This window comes from Pseudophryne corroboree, chromosome 6, assembly GCF_028390025.1.
Source record: "Pseudophryne corroboree isolate aPseCor3 chromosome 6, aPseCor3.hap2, whole genome shotgun sequence".
Taxonomy (NCBI): Eukaryota; Metazoa; Chordata; class Amphibia; order Anura; family Myobatrachidae; genus Pseudophryne; species Pseudophryne corroboree.
Genome location: NC_086449.1, coordinates 324,391,468 through 324,408,765, shown reverse-complemented (window position 1 = coordinate 324,408,765; position 17,298 = coordinate 324,391,468). Strand labels below are relative to the sequence as shown.

The window sequence follows — 17,298 nt, the reverse complement described above, 5'->3', positions numbered from 1 at the left end:
CTGCATTTCCTGAAAACAGGAGTGTCTATGGGCCTCAAATTGGGGTCCATTAAGGTTCAAATTTCGGCCCTGTCGATTTTCTTCCAGAAAGAATTGGCTTCAGTTCCTGAAGTCCAGAATTTTGTCAAGGGAGTATTGCATATACAACCCCCTTTTGTGCCTCCAGTGGCACTGTGGGATCTCAACGTAGTTCTGGGATTCCTCAAATCACATTGGTTTAAAACCAGTCAAATCTGTGGATTTGAAGCATCTCACATGAAAAGTGACCATGATCTTGGCCCTGGCCTGGACCAGGCGAGTGTCAAATTGGTGGTTTTTTCTCAAAAAAGCCCATATCTGTTTGTCCATTCGGACAGGGCAGAGCTGCGGACTCGTCCCCAGTTCTCTCCCTAAGGTGGTGTCAGTGTTTCACCTGAACCAGCTTATTGTGGTGCCTTGCACCTACTAGGGACTTGGAGGACTCCAAGTTGCTAGATGTTGTCAGGGCCCTGAAAATATGTTCCAGGACGGCTGGAGTCAGGAAAACTGACTTGCTGTTATCCTTTATGCACCCAACAAACTGGGTGCTTTTGCTTCTAAGCAGACTATTGCTAGTTGGATGTGTAATACAATTCAGCTTGCACATTCTGTGGCAGGCCTGCCACAGCCAAAATATGTAAATGCCCATTCCACAAGGAAGGTGGGCTCATCTTGGGCGGCTGCCCGAGGGGTCTCGGCTTTTACAACTTTGCCGAGCGGTTATTTAGTCAGGGGCAAACACGTTTGTAAAATCCTACAAATTTGATACCCTGGCTAAGGAGGACCTGGAGTTCTCTCATTCGGTGCTGCAGAGTCATCCGCACTCTCCCGCCCGTTTGGGAGCTTTGGTATTATCCCCATGGTCCTTTCAGGAACCCCAGCATCCACTAGGACGATAGAGAAAATAAGAATTTACTTACCGATAATTCTATTTCTCGGAGTCCGTAGTGGATGCTGGGCGCCCATCCCAAGTGCGGATTATCTGCAATACTTGTACATAGTTACAAAAATCGGGTTATTATTGTTGTGAGCCATCTTTTCAGAGGCTCCGCTGTTATCATACTGTTAACTGGGTTCAGATCACAGGTTGTACAGTGTGATTGGTGTGGCTGGTATGAGTCTTACCCGGGATTCAAAATCCTTCCTTATTATGTACGCTCGTCCGGGCACAGTATCTAACTGGCTTGGAGGAGGGTCATAGGGGGAGGAGCCAGTGCACACCACCTGATCCTAAAGCTTTACTTTTTGTGCCCTGTCTCCTGCGGAGCCGCTATTCCCCATGGTCCTTTCAGGAACCCCAGCATCCACTACGGACTCCGAGAAATAGAATTATCGGTAAGTAAATTCTTATTTTTTTCTGTACTTTACTCACTCTATAATATTTTAATATTTCACCTGTTTTTTTATATCCATGAAGAGATAGTTTAATATATACCAATAGGTACATCCTCAGTTGGGCAGAACATAAGGTTTTTTGCAATATCAGCAGTGTGTATTTTCCCAGGAGTTCTTAAGTGGGAAGCAGACTACCTAAGCCTTATATGGGTATCACTCTGATTTATATGTGTGTATTTTGTTCTGCTTTTAGGGGTCTATTTACTAAGCCTTGGATGGAGATAAAGTCGCTGGAGATAAAGGGGGACATTTACTAAGCAGTGATAAGAGCGGAGAAGTGAGCCAGTGGAGAAGTTGCTCATGGCAACCAATCAACACTGAAGTAACATCTATAATTTGCATACTATAAAATGATACAGAGCTGCTGATTGGTTGATGGGGCAACTTCTCCACTGGCTCACTTCTCCGCTCTTTATCACTGCTTAGTAAATGCCCCCCAAAGTACCAGCCAATCGGCTCCTAACTGCTATGCCACAGGCTGTGTTTGAAAAATGACAGTTAGGAGCCAATTGGCTGGTACTTTATCTCCAGCGACTTTATTTCCGTCCAAGGCTTAGTAAATAGACCCCTTAGTCTGTTCAAGTAGACACTCATCTTGAAAAAGACGCCGCAGTGCGTCGAAACGCATATAAAAAAAACAAGTGTCTTACTTTTTATTGGGGTACGGCAGTCCATATACATATTGTTTATTGAAGTTTATACCTGGGTTCCATCTTCTTCAATAACTGCTATGTCTCCATCTATTTGGTACGGCCATCTTCACCATATGTTTTTTTAAATAAATCTTGTCGTTGACATCTTTTCACTACAATTGGGTCTATCTCTTATTTTATTAGATATACATGAGACGTATGAGATCCAACATGCCCATTATCCATGGGTAGAGAATGACGCTTTAAAGAAACCTTTATGTGCTTAGTACCAACTTTGTTGAAGTAAGCATACATATAAAGGCCCTCATACAGCAGCAATCATGAAAAGACAATTTTCAGATTCTGCAATTTTCCCCCCAGAATATGGGGTGTATTCAATTATAGTCGGAAACTGCCGTCTTGTCGGAAAGACGGCAGTTTCTGACAGGAATAGGTAGGAAGGGGTTCCGACCTATTCAATGCCGGCTGGTTTTTTTCGACAAGTCAGGAATTCCCGATTTGTCAGAAACCTGTCAGAAAGTATGTGGAATCCGCCAATCCACGTGTATTGTCGGAAACGTGGCCAAACCCGTCAGGTTTTAGCCCCATTTGCGACAATGTCAATCCAACTTTGAAAAAAGTCGGATTGCCATTTTAAATGGGGACCAGCTGAGACTTTGTGGAGAGGAGGTTAGTGTGCTCAGGCTGTGCAGCCAGTGACCAGCGGTGCCGCAGCCAAGCGGGACTTCCAGACTGCAGCTGACAGGCAGGAATATGGTGGCTCCCCGCTCTGGCGCTGACAAGTTACAGCTGCTGCAGAGACACTGGGCGGTCAGTTGCGGAGCCGGGAGCCGGGCTCCGTCTTAGCAGCACGGCGGGATGATGGGAGCACCAGGAGAAGGTCAGAAGAAGCCGGTGACGTGCTGATTGCTCCGGGCCGTCCCCCAACTCTAGCCAATTGGCATTGTCGAGAACGGCCAAATCCTGTTGGGTTTGGCCGTTCATTGAATAATGCTTGTCGGAAAGGATCCAACTTGAATTGATTATACCTCTATAAAATTTCCCAATCCACCAATCTGCACCCATACATTACAGATATTTTTCAGTAATTTGCAGATCATTTTCAGCAAATACAGATCTGATTATGTTAAATGGCTCATCAACTTAGTAGAAAGGGTCTGCAAATCATACCAGCAATCTACAGCACCAACTGATCTGTGAAATCCATCATGTTGGACAACCTGATTTAACAATCCCAATCAATTTTTGGTCTGAATCCACGATCTATGAAGCCCATACATTGAAGATTTATTTGCACAATCATCTGCAAATTGCCCTAATCGATTGCTGATGTATAAGGCCCTTATAGCTACACAGTGCTCATTATCCATCACATTTCGGGTGGTAGAACAGAATTGGGGGAATCTTAACCTGCTGGACTGGACTGTCTCCACCTTTCCCTTCAAACATTCACGTGTGGAATTCAGAGTTTTTTGCAATATTATACTATTGTGTTTTATTTTATTTTTTTCAACATGTGATTTTTTAGTATACAAAGGTAAATACAGGCAGCATATGTTAGTACAGAACAAAGACCGTAATCATAAAAACAATGAACATATATATATATATATATATATATATATATATATATATATATCAAACGTACACTGTTGGTTCAGAGAGTATTGCCTAGTGTAGATCAGTCTCTGTGTATAACCAGATGAATGGATCTGCCAGAACAGTAACATACTTAAACAGTCGTATAAGAAGAGAAAAAAGAAAAAGAACAAACAGGAGGGATGAAGACATAGGGAAGCATCGGGGTAGGGTAGAGAGGGAGGGATGTGTGGTGCCCCAGATTATCTACTAAGAATTTGTAGGGAGTGTCCCCCTATCCTCAAAGTTGACCAGAAAAGTTCAGGCTGTAAAGCGTATAAACCAGAATCCAATCTTAGACTGCTTTCAGTGAGTATGATTGTGAGGACTTAAATTCTAGCCAAAGGTGCCATGTAGCTATAAAATCCTGGCACCTTTCCGGTGTCACCCTAAGCTCTTCCATGGACATGTACATATCAATTCTGTTAAACTATTCCTTCATAGTGGGCTGAGTAAGGGACCGCCAGTGCACTGGGATCACCACTTGTGCGACACTATAAAGGAATTTTAGTAGATATCTTTTGTATGTGGTCAGTGAACCGGGATATAGGTTGAGGTGCCAGAAGGAGGGAGTGGAAGGAACTTCTGTACCCACTATCAACCTAGAAATAGATATAACATGTTCCCAAAAAAGGACAAAGTGATTGACAACCACACCAGATGTGTAATGGGGAGCCAACTTACACCACCAGCATGTTTCCGGCACTCCAGAAAACATTTTGGCTAAGGTAAGGAGACACCTGTACCATCGTGAATGAACTTTAAATTATGTCTCAATCACTGAGTAGCTTGTCGAGCTGGCAAAAGTAATCTGAACATTTTTTTGTCCAATCTTCACCGATGAAATCAGTCTGAAGATCATGTCCCCAGTCTCTTGTATATTTAGGAAGGTCAGAATACTTACGTTCAATCAGTAGTTTATAAATCCTTGAGAGAAAGTGCACTGGACGAGAGTCCAAGCACGTGTTCTCAAAAGGGTCAGGGATCTAAAAGCAGGCGATCGAACTTCGGGGCTATTTCAGGTTGGATCGCAAATTGCGATTCAACCGTAATTATTACAATCACCCCACGGGTGCGTGTGCAGCGCCCGTCCTGCGAATGCGCCCATCCTGCGCATGTGCCCGCACTTTCTGTGGGGGGGCCGCAGAAAATGCAATCGCCTCTACCTGTCAATCAGGCGGCGGGGGGCGGCAACTCTCCGTTTCCAGGGCGGAGACGGAGCATTGCGGGGGTGGTGCGAATGGGGGCATGATTGTGGCGACTGAATGACGTCACATGCAGCTCCCGCTATCGGGACGATGGCGGCGGGCCTCCTGCGGGCACAGCTAAGCTGTACCGGCCAGAGGCATAATCTATTTCTGCTAACAAGCAGAAATTGCGATGCGTTCGCAAGTTCTGCTTGTTGTAGGGGGTAGTCAGCATGCTGGGCGGCCTTGCCCTGCGATGGGCGGACCCCAGCATGCTAGCCAACAGGATTGCAAATTCTGCTAATTAGCAGAATTTACAATCCTTACTGAATTAGGCCCTTCACTCCCCTGCACAAAATGTTTCAGTTGCAAGTACCTCCAGATCTCCAATGAAGGAAGATTTTATTTAGTCTGCATTGCAGGGAGAGGAGACACACTCTCTCGATCCACCAGCTGGCCGGCCCGCACCATCCCATGAAGTTTTCATATATCAGATGCCGAACCAGAGACACCCCGGGGGAAAGTCAGGGTTGTTAAATCAAGGGGTCAGAGGAAAGAAGTTAGAAGACACATATGGGAGCTTCCTTAATCTGTTCCAACAAGCCAGAGTGGGGCGAATGGTGGGGTGAGAGACAGCGGGAACCTCGAATCGCCACGGGGTGTTGTGCAGTAATCCTTTAGAATGTAAGCTCTCATGAGTAGGGCCCTCTTCCCTCATGTGCTTTTCCTTTTCTTACTTTAATAATCTTCAACTGCACCAAATTCCGCTGTCTTCTGCCGCCTGATACTTATGTCAGTGTTGTCTGCTGATGTAGCTATGTTTATTTACCCTGTACTTGTCCTATATTGTCTTCAACTGTAAGTTGATATTTTCCTTTTTTGGTTATTTGTTTATGTACTCTGTAATTAGGCACTGCGGAACCCTTGTGGCACCATATAAATAAAGGATAATAATAATACTCATCGACAAAGCTGAATTCTATATGAGGACCCATTGTTTAATGTTGTTCAACAGGGACCACTCCATTATTCTACTAAGAATGACAGCGTCATAGTAAACTGAAAAGTGAGGCAGTTGAAATCCCCCCATATATCTACGACGAAAAAGGATATATGTTGAAAGCGTGGTCTCCTGTTTCTCCACTCAAAATCTCTGACTCGCAAACAAACCCGTGCGCTGACTTTGGTGGAGTTCTGGTTTGAATAACTATTTATTTGTTAGTTGATGCTGCTGCTTCCCCCTAATGAGGTAATTGCTAACCTCAATGGAATATAGCTGAAGAAAAAAGATTTTTTTGGTGGGGATGCGCTACACCACTAGCAAATATTTAGACAAATAAAATAAAACAATCTAAAAATATATATTATTATATCTGCATAAAAACGGATTTATTCCACTTAGACAGACATGGGATTTAGTTAAAACTGATGTAGTTTATTTTCTCATAGACAAGAATAAGAACCTAAAAATATACATACATAACCCGTATACCGGTTAAACATGAAAAGACACAATTAGTCAGAATCTTCAAAAAAGTGCTTTCCGTGCGTATGATTGCACTCAATGTACCATTAAAACTTATAATTAATGATTCTAAAACTTAGAACTTTGCGTTTTTAACATCTAGAGTCCTGTTGTATCTTGTTTGGTCCGATCCAATACAATGTAACACAGTCCTTGTTACAGAGGCTTTTTAAAGAGAAAGTTCTTTTTTTTATATATTTGAAACCAGAATATAATGATGATACAATTGATGAGAAATGCAGGACGAAATGATGATAGAGGAGCTGGATAATATGCCGGTACAGTCTAATAGATTAAGACAGTAACGGCACTTATGAGTAGGTAAGAACAGAGGTTGGACCAAGGTGGTCGATGAGACGGAGGCCCGACACGCACTAAGATATGCGCATGTGCAAAAAGGGCTTTGGAACGCATTGAGTAATATGAACGCGCAGGACGGCGCGGTGACTCAACAAATGTACGGTATTTAAATAGGAAAGCGGGGCTCGATAATTATTGTGTCTGAGGAAGCCGCTGACGGTGACTTTAAAGGCGGAGAAACGCGTTACACGGATTAAGGAGCCCATCTAGCACCTTGACTGAGAGGAACCACGGACCCCAAGGAAATTGGAACCTACAGCGCACTATAGATCCCGGTAATAATCACAACAACGGGTTAAAAACAGCAATGAATGGAAGGGATTAAGCTGTGTGCTTTGGAACCAGGGGAGACAAGTGGACGCTAGTTTATTGTTGGAAAGTTACAATAAGGGAGTTACAAATTACATGCATGTATTTTAAGAAAAAGCATCTATAGCTGTGCACAGCATTGACTCATAGAACTTTCTCTTTAAAAAGCCTCTGTAGCAAGGACTGTGTTACATTGTATCGGATCGGACCAAACAAGATACGACAGGACTCTAGATGTTAAAAACGCAAAGTTCTAAGTTTTAGAATCATTAATTATAAGTTTTAATGGTACATTGAGTGCAATTATACGCACGGAAAGCACTTTTTTGAAGATTCTGACTAATTGTGTCTTTTCATGTTTAACCGGTATACGGGTTATATATGTATATTTTTAGGTTATTATGCTTGTCTATGAGAAAATAAACTACATCAGTTTTAACTAAATCACATGTCTGTCTAAGTGGAATAAATCCGTTTTTATGCAGATATAATATAATATATATTTTTAGATTGTTTTATTTTATTTGTCTAAATATTTGCTAGTGGTGTAGCGCATCCCCACCAAAAAAATATTTTTTCTTCAGCTAAAATCTCTGACTGCATTATGCAGATCTCGAAACCAAGTTTTGGGGATATGAACAGGCAGGGTCTGGAGAAGATATAAAACCCTGGGCAGTACATTCATTTTGATGACACTAAGTCTACCTAGCCACAAAAGCCATTTATTACCCCAATCTCTAAATTCAGAGCGAAACATAAGTAATTTTTTTAATTATCGTCATAGAGACAAGGTTTTTTTGTTATTATTTACATATATGGATGATTTCATTGGAAATAACAGAAATTGCATCACCATCGATTGCTGGACAATCTGAAGTGAGATTGTTGCATTTTTTGTATTTGTTTATCCCTATAAGTTTGGTGACTTATTTATCGTAACATCTTTGCTGCTTTTGGAGTGCAGCGTCATAGGTATGAATATATTGCATTTTTTATGCAAACTTTATTGTTTATAAAATTATAATATGCTTACTTTAAATTGTATTTGATATAACCCAGATCAGACATTGATAATTTCATTAGTAAGGATATACGTAATTGCAGGTACGGGTAAAACCCCTTTATTCGCTCTCAGCGGAACCCGGGGTCCATTGTGAGATGTGGGACATCTTACATAAAGGGTGTTTGGGGAATTAAGCAGTACAACCCTGTCTCCTACATAATTGATTAAAGGCCTCTATACCTCAGCAATCGCTAAAAAATAATTTGCAGATTCAGAGATTTTTTTCCAAGATATAAAGATTCCCTAATCCACCAATACAGATCTGTCAATCTTGAAAGGCTCATTAGTTTGCTAGAAATGGTCTGCAAATCTGCTGATTGTTACCTTACACTAGCAATCTGCAGCCCCAATTGATCTGTGTGTTGGGCATCCTGATTTAACAATCACAATCAATTTTTGGTCTGAATCCCCCATACATTGCAGATTTATTTGCACAATCATATGCAAAACAGCAAACTACCCCAAACGATTGCTGATTTATGGGGGCCTTTACAGTAAAACACAAATATATCTCTAGATACACCCAAAACGTAGTCTACTAAATTATATAAATATTTAACATACATTCAAACCTATTTCGTTGATTCTTTAGGGTTCATCATGTTTGGACGGGATGCCAGCGGTCACCATACCGACGCCAGCATCCCGATCTCTGAAATCCTGAAAAGGGCGAGGTAAGAAATCCCTGCAGCCTACACCCCCCCAGCCCCCCCCCACCCCCACCCCCAAACCAAGGTTGTGCCAAAACTTAACTTCCCTGGCCCTATACTTACGGTCAGGATTCCAGTTCCAGTGTCGGCCTCCCGACCTTTTCAGGATCCCAGAGTTGACATTCTGACGGGTGTCAGGATTCCGGCTGTCAGGATCCCGCCAGCCGGCATCTTAACCACTTCCAATTTTTTACTACGCAATATACAGTGGAGCAAAAAGTATTTGGGCAGCCACCGATTGTGCAAGTTGACTCGCTTAAAAAGATGAGAGAGGTCTGTAATTTCCATCATAGGTACACTTCAACTGTGAGAGACAGAATCTGGAGGGAAAAAAAACAGGAAACCACATTGTATAATTTTTAAACAATTTATTTGTATATTCTTGCGGAAAATAAATATTTGGACAATCAAAGAGTTTAAGGGTGCATACACACGGTGAGATTCTGTCTTATGTTCGATTTTCACTTTGCGATTTCCCCTGAACTCCCCGGAGCCCAGGACCACCGATTTTGACTACCTTTTCTTGAGATTTGGACTATGTGTGCTTACGATTTTGGCTTCTGTGAGATTTTGACTATCTAGCTACTTGCAGTATGAACTAGATAGTACACTGATCTAGCAAGGATTGACTTGCCTGCACAGGCTATATTTTCTTGCGATGCCGACCTGGCGGGACCGCGCATCGGGATCGAATCGGGATCACAAGGTGACTTTCACCTTGCGATCTGCACTAACTTTTCTTACGATTTTGACTATATAGTCAAAATCGTAAGAAAAAATCTCACCGTGTGTACACACCATTACTCAATACTTAGTAATATAACCTTGGTTGGCAGTTACAGAGGTCAAACGTTTCCTGTAGTTCTTGACCAGGTTTGCACACACTGTAGTAGGTATTGTGGCCCACTCTTCCATGCAGATCTTCTCTAGCTCTGTCATCTTTTGGGGCTGTCGCCAGGCAACACGGACTTTCAACTCACTCCACAGATTTTCTGTTGGGTTGAGGTCTGGAGACTGGCTAGGCCACTCCAAGACCTTGAAATGCTTCTTACGGAGCCACTCCTTAGTTGCCCGGGCGGTGTGTTTGGGGTCATTGTCATGCTGGAAGACCCAGCCATGTTCCATCTTCAATGCTCTTACTGAGGGAAGGAGGTTTTTGTCCAAAATCTCATGATACATGGCCCCTTTCATCCTCTCCTTAATACGGATCAGTCGTCCTGTCCCCTTTGCAGAAAAGCAGCCCCAAATCATGATGTTTCCACCCCCATGCTTCACAGTGGGTATGGTGTTCTTGGGATGCCATTCATCATTCTTCTCCATCCAAACACGGCGAGTGGAGTTTATACCAAAAAGTTTGATTTTGCTCTCATCTGACCACATTACATTCTCCCAATACTCCTCTGGATCATCCAGATGGTCACTGGCAAACTTTAGATGGGCCTGGACATGTGCTGGCTTAAGCAAGGGGACCTTTCGGGCGCTGCAGGATTTCAATCCATGACAACGTAGTGTGTTACTAATGGCAACCTTTGTGACTGTGGTCCCAGCTCTCTTGAGGTCATTGACCAGGTCCCCCCCGTGTAGTTCTGGGCTGATTCCTCACCGTTCTCAAGATCATTGATACTCCACGAGGTGAGATCATGCATGGAGCCCCAGGTCGAGGGAGATTGTCAGTGATCTTGTATTTCTTCCATTTTTTAATAATTGCGCCAACAGTTGATCTCTTCTCACCAAGCTGCTTGCCTATTGTCGAGTAGCTCATCCCAGCCTTGTGCAGCTCTACAATTTTGTCCCTGGTGTCCTTAGACAGCTCTCTGGTCTTGGCCATGGTGGAGAGGTAGCAGTCTGACTGTTTGAGGGTGTGGACAGGTGTCTTTTATACAGATAACCAGTTCAAACAGGTGTCATTAATACAGGTAACGAGTGGAGGATAGAAGAGCTTCTTAAAGAAGTAACAGGTCTGTGAGAGCCAGAAATCTTGCTGCTTGGTAGGTGTCCAAATATTTATTTTCCACAAGAGTATACAAGTAAATTGTTTAAAAATCATACAAAGTGATTTCCTGTTTTTTTTGTTTTTTTTTCAGATTCTGTCTCTCACAGTTGAAGTGTACCTATGATGGAAATTACAGACCTCTCTCATCTTTTTAAGTGGGTCAACTTGCACAATCAGTGGCTGTTCAAATACTTTTGCCCCACTGTATATCTATACTATTCACTGTGGATAATATCACCTATTTATCAGGCAATATCTTTACTCATAATCCTAAATTATATTTATTTAAACAATTACCTACTGTATATGGCAACACCCTTTGATTTTCATCTGCAGTCCCTGCTGATAGTTTCAGAGACTGTTTCATTCTGAGATGGCCTAATCAGCAGTAGACATTTTTTATATTGTATTTGGAATGTATGTATTTATATCATATCCATATTATGCTTTAGAAGGGAATTTCTGTAGTTTTTGTATATAAATGTATATGCATATACTATATGTAATTATATGATTGGTTAAATGTTTATACCTGTTTAATATATGAGTGCTCCCCTCCCTTCTATCCACAGGACTTGGTGCCATGGCTGAGGTCAGCACAATCCTGGACAGGGTCAGGGAAGTCCTTTCCAAACAACAGCTGCTGGGATGACGTCCTTGATGTGCAGCGCAACATCACTGTGCAGCTATTGTTATATTTCATATTACATTCTTGCAGACTAAAAAAGGGTTAATGAATGATTTCATACATAATTAATGGCATTAATTATATAGTCCTAAAATAAACAATGAGCAAGTTAAAGTACTATGTTGTTTTAGAGCCTGAGGGAAGCCTTGTGGCTGAGACTGTTAGGCTGTGCTAAACGCTCACAGAAGAGCACCTTTCACGTGTTGCATAAGGCTGGATTATACAGTGTAAGGTTTAGTTTTTGGGTGGAATTTGAGAAGCCAACTTGCTTACTTAACTTACATGTTGTGTTGGCCATATCCACTGGGGTCCCTAATGAGTTTAACAGCACTGTGTTGTCTTTCAGTCCCTTCTTTCCATTCAGGAGGATCAGGACTGTGTGAAAAAAGGTGCAATGTGCAATTAAGGAAGTATGATTAATAATTCTGTGGATTTGTTCTGTTTTCTCTGAACTACAACATTACAGATATTTTTTTAAAGCTCCTGTGCTGACACTAAAGTATTCCTTATTGTGTCAGCAAGGCAAGAGTCCACTGCATACTTCACCCGAGTGTGGATCATTGAGTCCACCTGGAATAGGTAGGCATGCACAAGGTTGACATGGGGTAAAAGTTGACATAGTGAAAAGGTTGACACGGGAAAAGGTCGACATGAGTATTTTTTGATGTTTTTTGGTGTCATTTTTGCCATAACAGCACAGGGAATCCCAAGTAGTGCACCGCATTTGCTCGCCATGCTTCGGGCAGGTTAGTATTCCCAATGGTAGTCCACATGGATGGTAAAGTATGAAAAAAATTATATAAAAATAAAACTCATGTCAACAATATGCTGTGTCAACCATTGTCATGTTGACCTTTTGACCATGTTGACCATTAATGGTCGACCTAATTTCTGATCATAAAAGGGATGGGGGAATGGGATAATGCTCTGCACCAGCTAAATAAATGTATATTATCTGAGAGAAAACCCCCGACTAATGTCTGTCAATAAATCGTATATGTCCTACTGGATATACGGGGGTGCTACCAGAGACCAATTAAATTGTATAGAAGAAAAGAGAAAAAGAGTGTCTCTTTGTTGGCGCACATAAGATAATTAAAAATTAACCTTTATTATATCAGTTAAAAGATGTCCAATCATGAAATAAAGACAATACAATGCTACAGAAATACACGTATCATGTATAGTGAATAAAGTGCTTAATAAAGTGAAATTTAAAATTAAGGTTTAATACAATTACATTAAGAAACGCTCCAAAATAATATATTGGAGAATAAATATCTAATTAAATTCATTGATGTACCACCCTTAGGGGGTCATTCCGACCCGATCGCACGCTGCTGTTTTTCACAGCGGTGTGATCGGGTCAGAACTGCGCATGAGCCGGCACCACAGTGCACCGGCGCATGCCAGACGGCTGATGGCCGTCATTGCCTAGCGATTGCCTCTGCCTGTTTTCGCTGCGCGGTCCGGCCAACACAGGCATGTCTGGACTGTGCAGGGGGTTGGGCCGCAGTGGCTGCGTGATGCAACGCGCAGCCGCTGCGGCCCGGGCAGCAACAAGTAACTCCCGGCTAGCCGAAGGAGCTGCGCTGGCTGGGAGTTACTCTTCAAGTACAAAATCATTGCGGTGGGGCCGAGCCTGACATGCGGAGCAGACCAGCCCTGTGCTGGGCGTCCCCCTGCATGTCTGTGTCAGTGATCATAGCTGTGCTAAATTTAGCACGGCTACGATCAGGTCGGAATGTCCCCCTTAGATATATAACCATTGTACACAATAAAAGAAAGCATTTTCAACAATTTGCTAAATGTTCTATAATCACACCAAAGACAATTATTTATTACTCCACATATAATGCACCAATGTATTTTATAATCTGTCTGGTGATTTTATTATAAAGTGTTTAGACAATTCTCTTATTAGTTCCCAGAAATCAATCTGATACTGCAGTATTGTGTGCTCTGTAATTCTTACTAGTAATGCATTAATCATCTATCTCCATGTAGTATTGCACTGAGCTCATTCACATATACAGACTGTTCATTCTTTACATACCACACAAATGTAGCTACTGGATGGATTCCCTCAATATGCTATTTGTAACTGATTAACTCTGTAATCCTGTCTCCTATAAACAGTGCATTAATCATATATCTCCATGTTGCATTGCACTGAGCTCATTCATATAAATAAGTTATTCATGCTTTATACATTTAGACATTCATAAGACCAGTGGGTTAACTGCTCTTATACATATACAGTACGTATATATGATAACACAATGTGTTTTGTAATCTGTATACAGGCTAACAGGGGTTAAAGTGGGGCGGAACTGCGTTCTGTCCGTTTTATTTGGAGCGCCAGCCCACTTTACCCGGCCACAGACAGGACTTTGTACAGGCAGTTGTGCCTGCTTAATCCCCGCTCTGCGCTGCACCGCGCCACCCTCCCACACTGACAGAGAGGGCGAACGGTGAAAGGCAGTGTCCTAGCCCAGCCAGTTCCCCCCAAAGCAAATGCTCTTGCAGTGGGATTGAGATGACGGCAATGCGGGAAGTGCTGTCATCCTGCGTTCATCCATCGTGCTTCTCAAAGAGGAGGAGGAGGAGGAGCAGGCGTCATGAGAAAAAAAGTAAGATGAAGGTACGCTGGATAGGGATGGGGAGGAGGAGTGTCGGCACATGAAGACATTCTGGATGATGGGGCACATGGAAGCCACGAAGGTGAAGAGGGGGGTTTAACACATGAAGGCAGGCATGCTGGTTGGGGGTTCACATTAGGGAAGACACAGTGGATGGATGTGTGGCACAAGAGGGTAGTCACAAGATGAGAGTGGACATATGAAGAAGATACACTGTATGTGGGGTGGGCACATTAGGGAAGACAGCATAAGGAATAAGCGATGATAGGGGGAGAAACTGAGGGATAAGCGGCGCCAGGGGGAGAAGCTGTGTGAGGTATAAGAGGTGTTAGGGGGAAAAGCTGTGGGGTATATTCAGTTAGCAGCGATAACGGACTTTTCGCGTGAAAAGTCCGGTTTTCGCGCGAAAAACCGGACTTTTCCCGCGAAACGCAATTACAGCCTATTCAATTTTCCTGGAAAATTTATCGGTGATTATTTTTTCACTAATTTCACTTCACCTACTCTGAAGCAGGTGAAAAGTTGTGAAAAGTTACTATTTTAAGGTAAAAATGTTTGGATATGGTACAGAACTCCTGGGACACCCCCCTTAATGACTAATTAGGCACGTTGAGGTTTTTAATTATTTTTAATTGGCCAATAATGACATGTCATATTTGGGGTGAAAAAGTACAAAGTGATGGAAATTGGGGTTCAAGGTATGGGACAGGTATATTGGGGTGCTTTATGAGTGGGACAGGTGTTTTTAGGCTTGCAGATGGGAGTAATCGGTGTGTTTCCACTTTTTGTTTTTTTTAAAGTACCCTAAAATGACCCAAATATATACTTATACCCATTTTCATGTTCCCCAAATTTAATGAGAGCATTTATGTTGCTCAAAAAAACTTGCTTTCTATCATTTTTTTGCATTTTTAAAAAAAATGCATATAACAGCCATTTCACACAATTTAAGTCCCCAAAAACTCTCTAATGTGATCTCTAATACACTTCTCTTCTGTTTTCCTATGTTAGTTTAGCATTTTTTGGGGTACAGGCTGATTTCCCCATTTTCACCTGCACTTTTCACTGCAAGAATTTTCAGGTGAAACCCGTTTGGAATTAAATAGGTTGAAAAACAGAGCGTTTTTGCGGCAATTTTCGCCCGATTGCCGCGAAAAATTTTCGGGTGAAAAATTCCCACGAATTTGCTGGAAATTGAATACCCTAGCGTGTGAGGTATAAGAGGTGTTAGGGGGAGAATCTGTGTGAGGGATAAGTGGTGCCAGGGGGAGAAGCTGTGTGAGGTATAAGAGGTGTTAGGGGGAGAAGCTGTGTGAGGGATAAGAGGTGTTAGGAGGAGAAGCTGTGTGAGGTACAAGAGGTGTTAGGGGGAGACGCTGTGTGAGGGATAAGAGGTGTTAGGGGGAGAAGCTGTGTGAGGGATAAGTGATGAAAGGGGGAGAAGCTATGTGAGGTATAAGGTGTTAGGGGGAGAAGCTGTGTGAGGGATAAGCGGTGTCAGGGGGAGAAGCTGTGTGAGGGATAAGCGGTGAAAGGGGGAGAAGCTGTGTGAGGGATAAGAGGTGTCAAGGGGAGAAGCTGTGTGAGGGATAAGAGGTGTCAGGGGGAGAAGCTGTGTGAGGGATAAGAGGTGTTAGGGGGAGAAGCTGTGTGAGGGATAAGAGATGAAAGGGGGAGAAGCTGTGTGAGGGATAAGCGGTGTCCAGGGGAGAAGCTGTGCCAGGGGGAGAAGCTATGTGAGGTATAAGAGGTGTTAGGGGGAGAAGCTGTGTGAGGGATAAGAGGTGTCAAGGGGAGTAGCTGTGTGAGGGATAAGCTGTGCCAGGGGGAGGAGCTGTGTGAGGGATAAGCGATGAAAGGGGGAGAAGCTATGTGAGGTATAAGAAGTGTTAGGGGGAGAAGCTGTGTGAGGGATAAGAGGTGTTAGGAGGAGAAGCTGTGTGAGGGATAAGCGATGAAAGGGGGAGAAGCTATGTGAGGTATAAGAGGTGTTAGGGGGAGAAGCTGTGTGAGGGATAAGAGGTGTCAAGGGGAGAAGCTGTGTGAGGGATAAGCTGTGCCAGGGGGAGGAGCTGTGTGAGGGATGAGAGGTGTTAGGAGGAGAAGCTGTGTGAGGGATAAGCGATGAAAGGGGGAGAAGCTGTGAGGTATAAGAGGTGTTAGGAGGAGAAGCTGTGTGAGGGATAAGCGATGAAAGGGGGAGAAGCTGTGTGAGGGATAAGCGGTGTCAGGGGTATAAGCAGTGTCGGGGAGAAGCTGTGTGAGGGATAAGCGATGAAAGGTGGAGTAGCTGTGTTAGAGATAAGCAGTATCGGAGAGAAGCTATGTGAAGGATACGCTGTGTCGGGGAGATCTGTGTGAGGAATAAGATGTGTCGGGGGAGAGCTGTGAGGGATAAGCGGTGTAAGGGGGAGAGCTGTGTGAGGGATAAGTTGTGTCGGGGGAGAGCTGTGTGAGGGATAAGATGTATCGGGGGAGAGCTGTGTGAGGGATAAGCTGTGTGAGGGATAAGATGTGTCGCGGGAGAGCTGTGCGAGGGATAAGCGGTGTAAGGGGGAGAAGCTGTGAGAGGGATAAGCTGTGTTGGGAAAGAGCTGTGTGAGGGAGAAGCAGTGTCAGGGGGAGAGCTGTGTGAGGGATAAGTGGTGTCAGGGGGAGAGTGTCTCAGGAATGTCAGGAGCAGGGGGTGAGATGGGGGAGCGAGAGGAGCAGGGGGGGAGAGGTGCAGAGGTGAGATAGAAGCAGAGGCTGAAGGGGTAGCAGGAAGTCAGAGGTTTAGGGGGTAAGTAAAGGGGAGAAAGGTGATCAGACGCAAAGGAGAGTGTATAGGGAGTAAGAAGGTTACCTAGGATGAAGATACGGAAACGAGGAGAGTGACAACTAATGGAAACATAAAGCAGAGAGGACACATGGAAGACATAAGAGAGGTGAGCAAAGGTTGCTCAATATATCCTGCTATATTGTGCACCACACCCAAAATTAGGGGGACACTACTGTGGTCATTGTGTGTGTAAGCGGCACTAGTACTGTGGGCATTGTATGTTTAAGGGGCACTGCTACTGTGGGCATTGTGTGTGTAATCCACACTACTACTGCATATCCTCCAACTGTACCTTT

General features: G+C 43.4%; 1 protein-coding gene across 11 annotated transcripts in view; it reads left to right on the top strand.

The window, feature by feature from the left end:
- PPCDC (phosphopantothenoylcysteine decarboxylase) overlaps window positions 1-17,298 on the top strand; it is a 146,190-nt gene that overhangs the window by 63,226 nt on the left and 65,666 nt on the right. For 8 of the 11 annotated variants that reach the window (XM_063926321.1, XM_063926323.1, XM_063926322.1 and 5 more), the window contains 2 exons: window positions 8,741-8,822; window positions 11,424-11,532. The exons of 1 other annotated variant lie outside the window; for it this stretch is intronic. In XM_063926321.1, coding sequence (XP_063782391.1) covers window positions 8,741-8,822; window positions 11,424-11,442 — 101 coding nt within the window. In that variant the 3' untranslated portion in view covers window positions 11,443-11,532. Of the gene's footprint in view, window positions 1-8,740; window positions 8,823-11,423; window positions 12,021-17,298 lie in introns of those variants that run through there. 2 more of the 11 variants (XM_063926326.1, XM_063926324.1) reach the window with 2 other exon arrangements.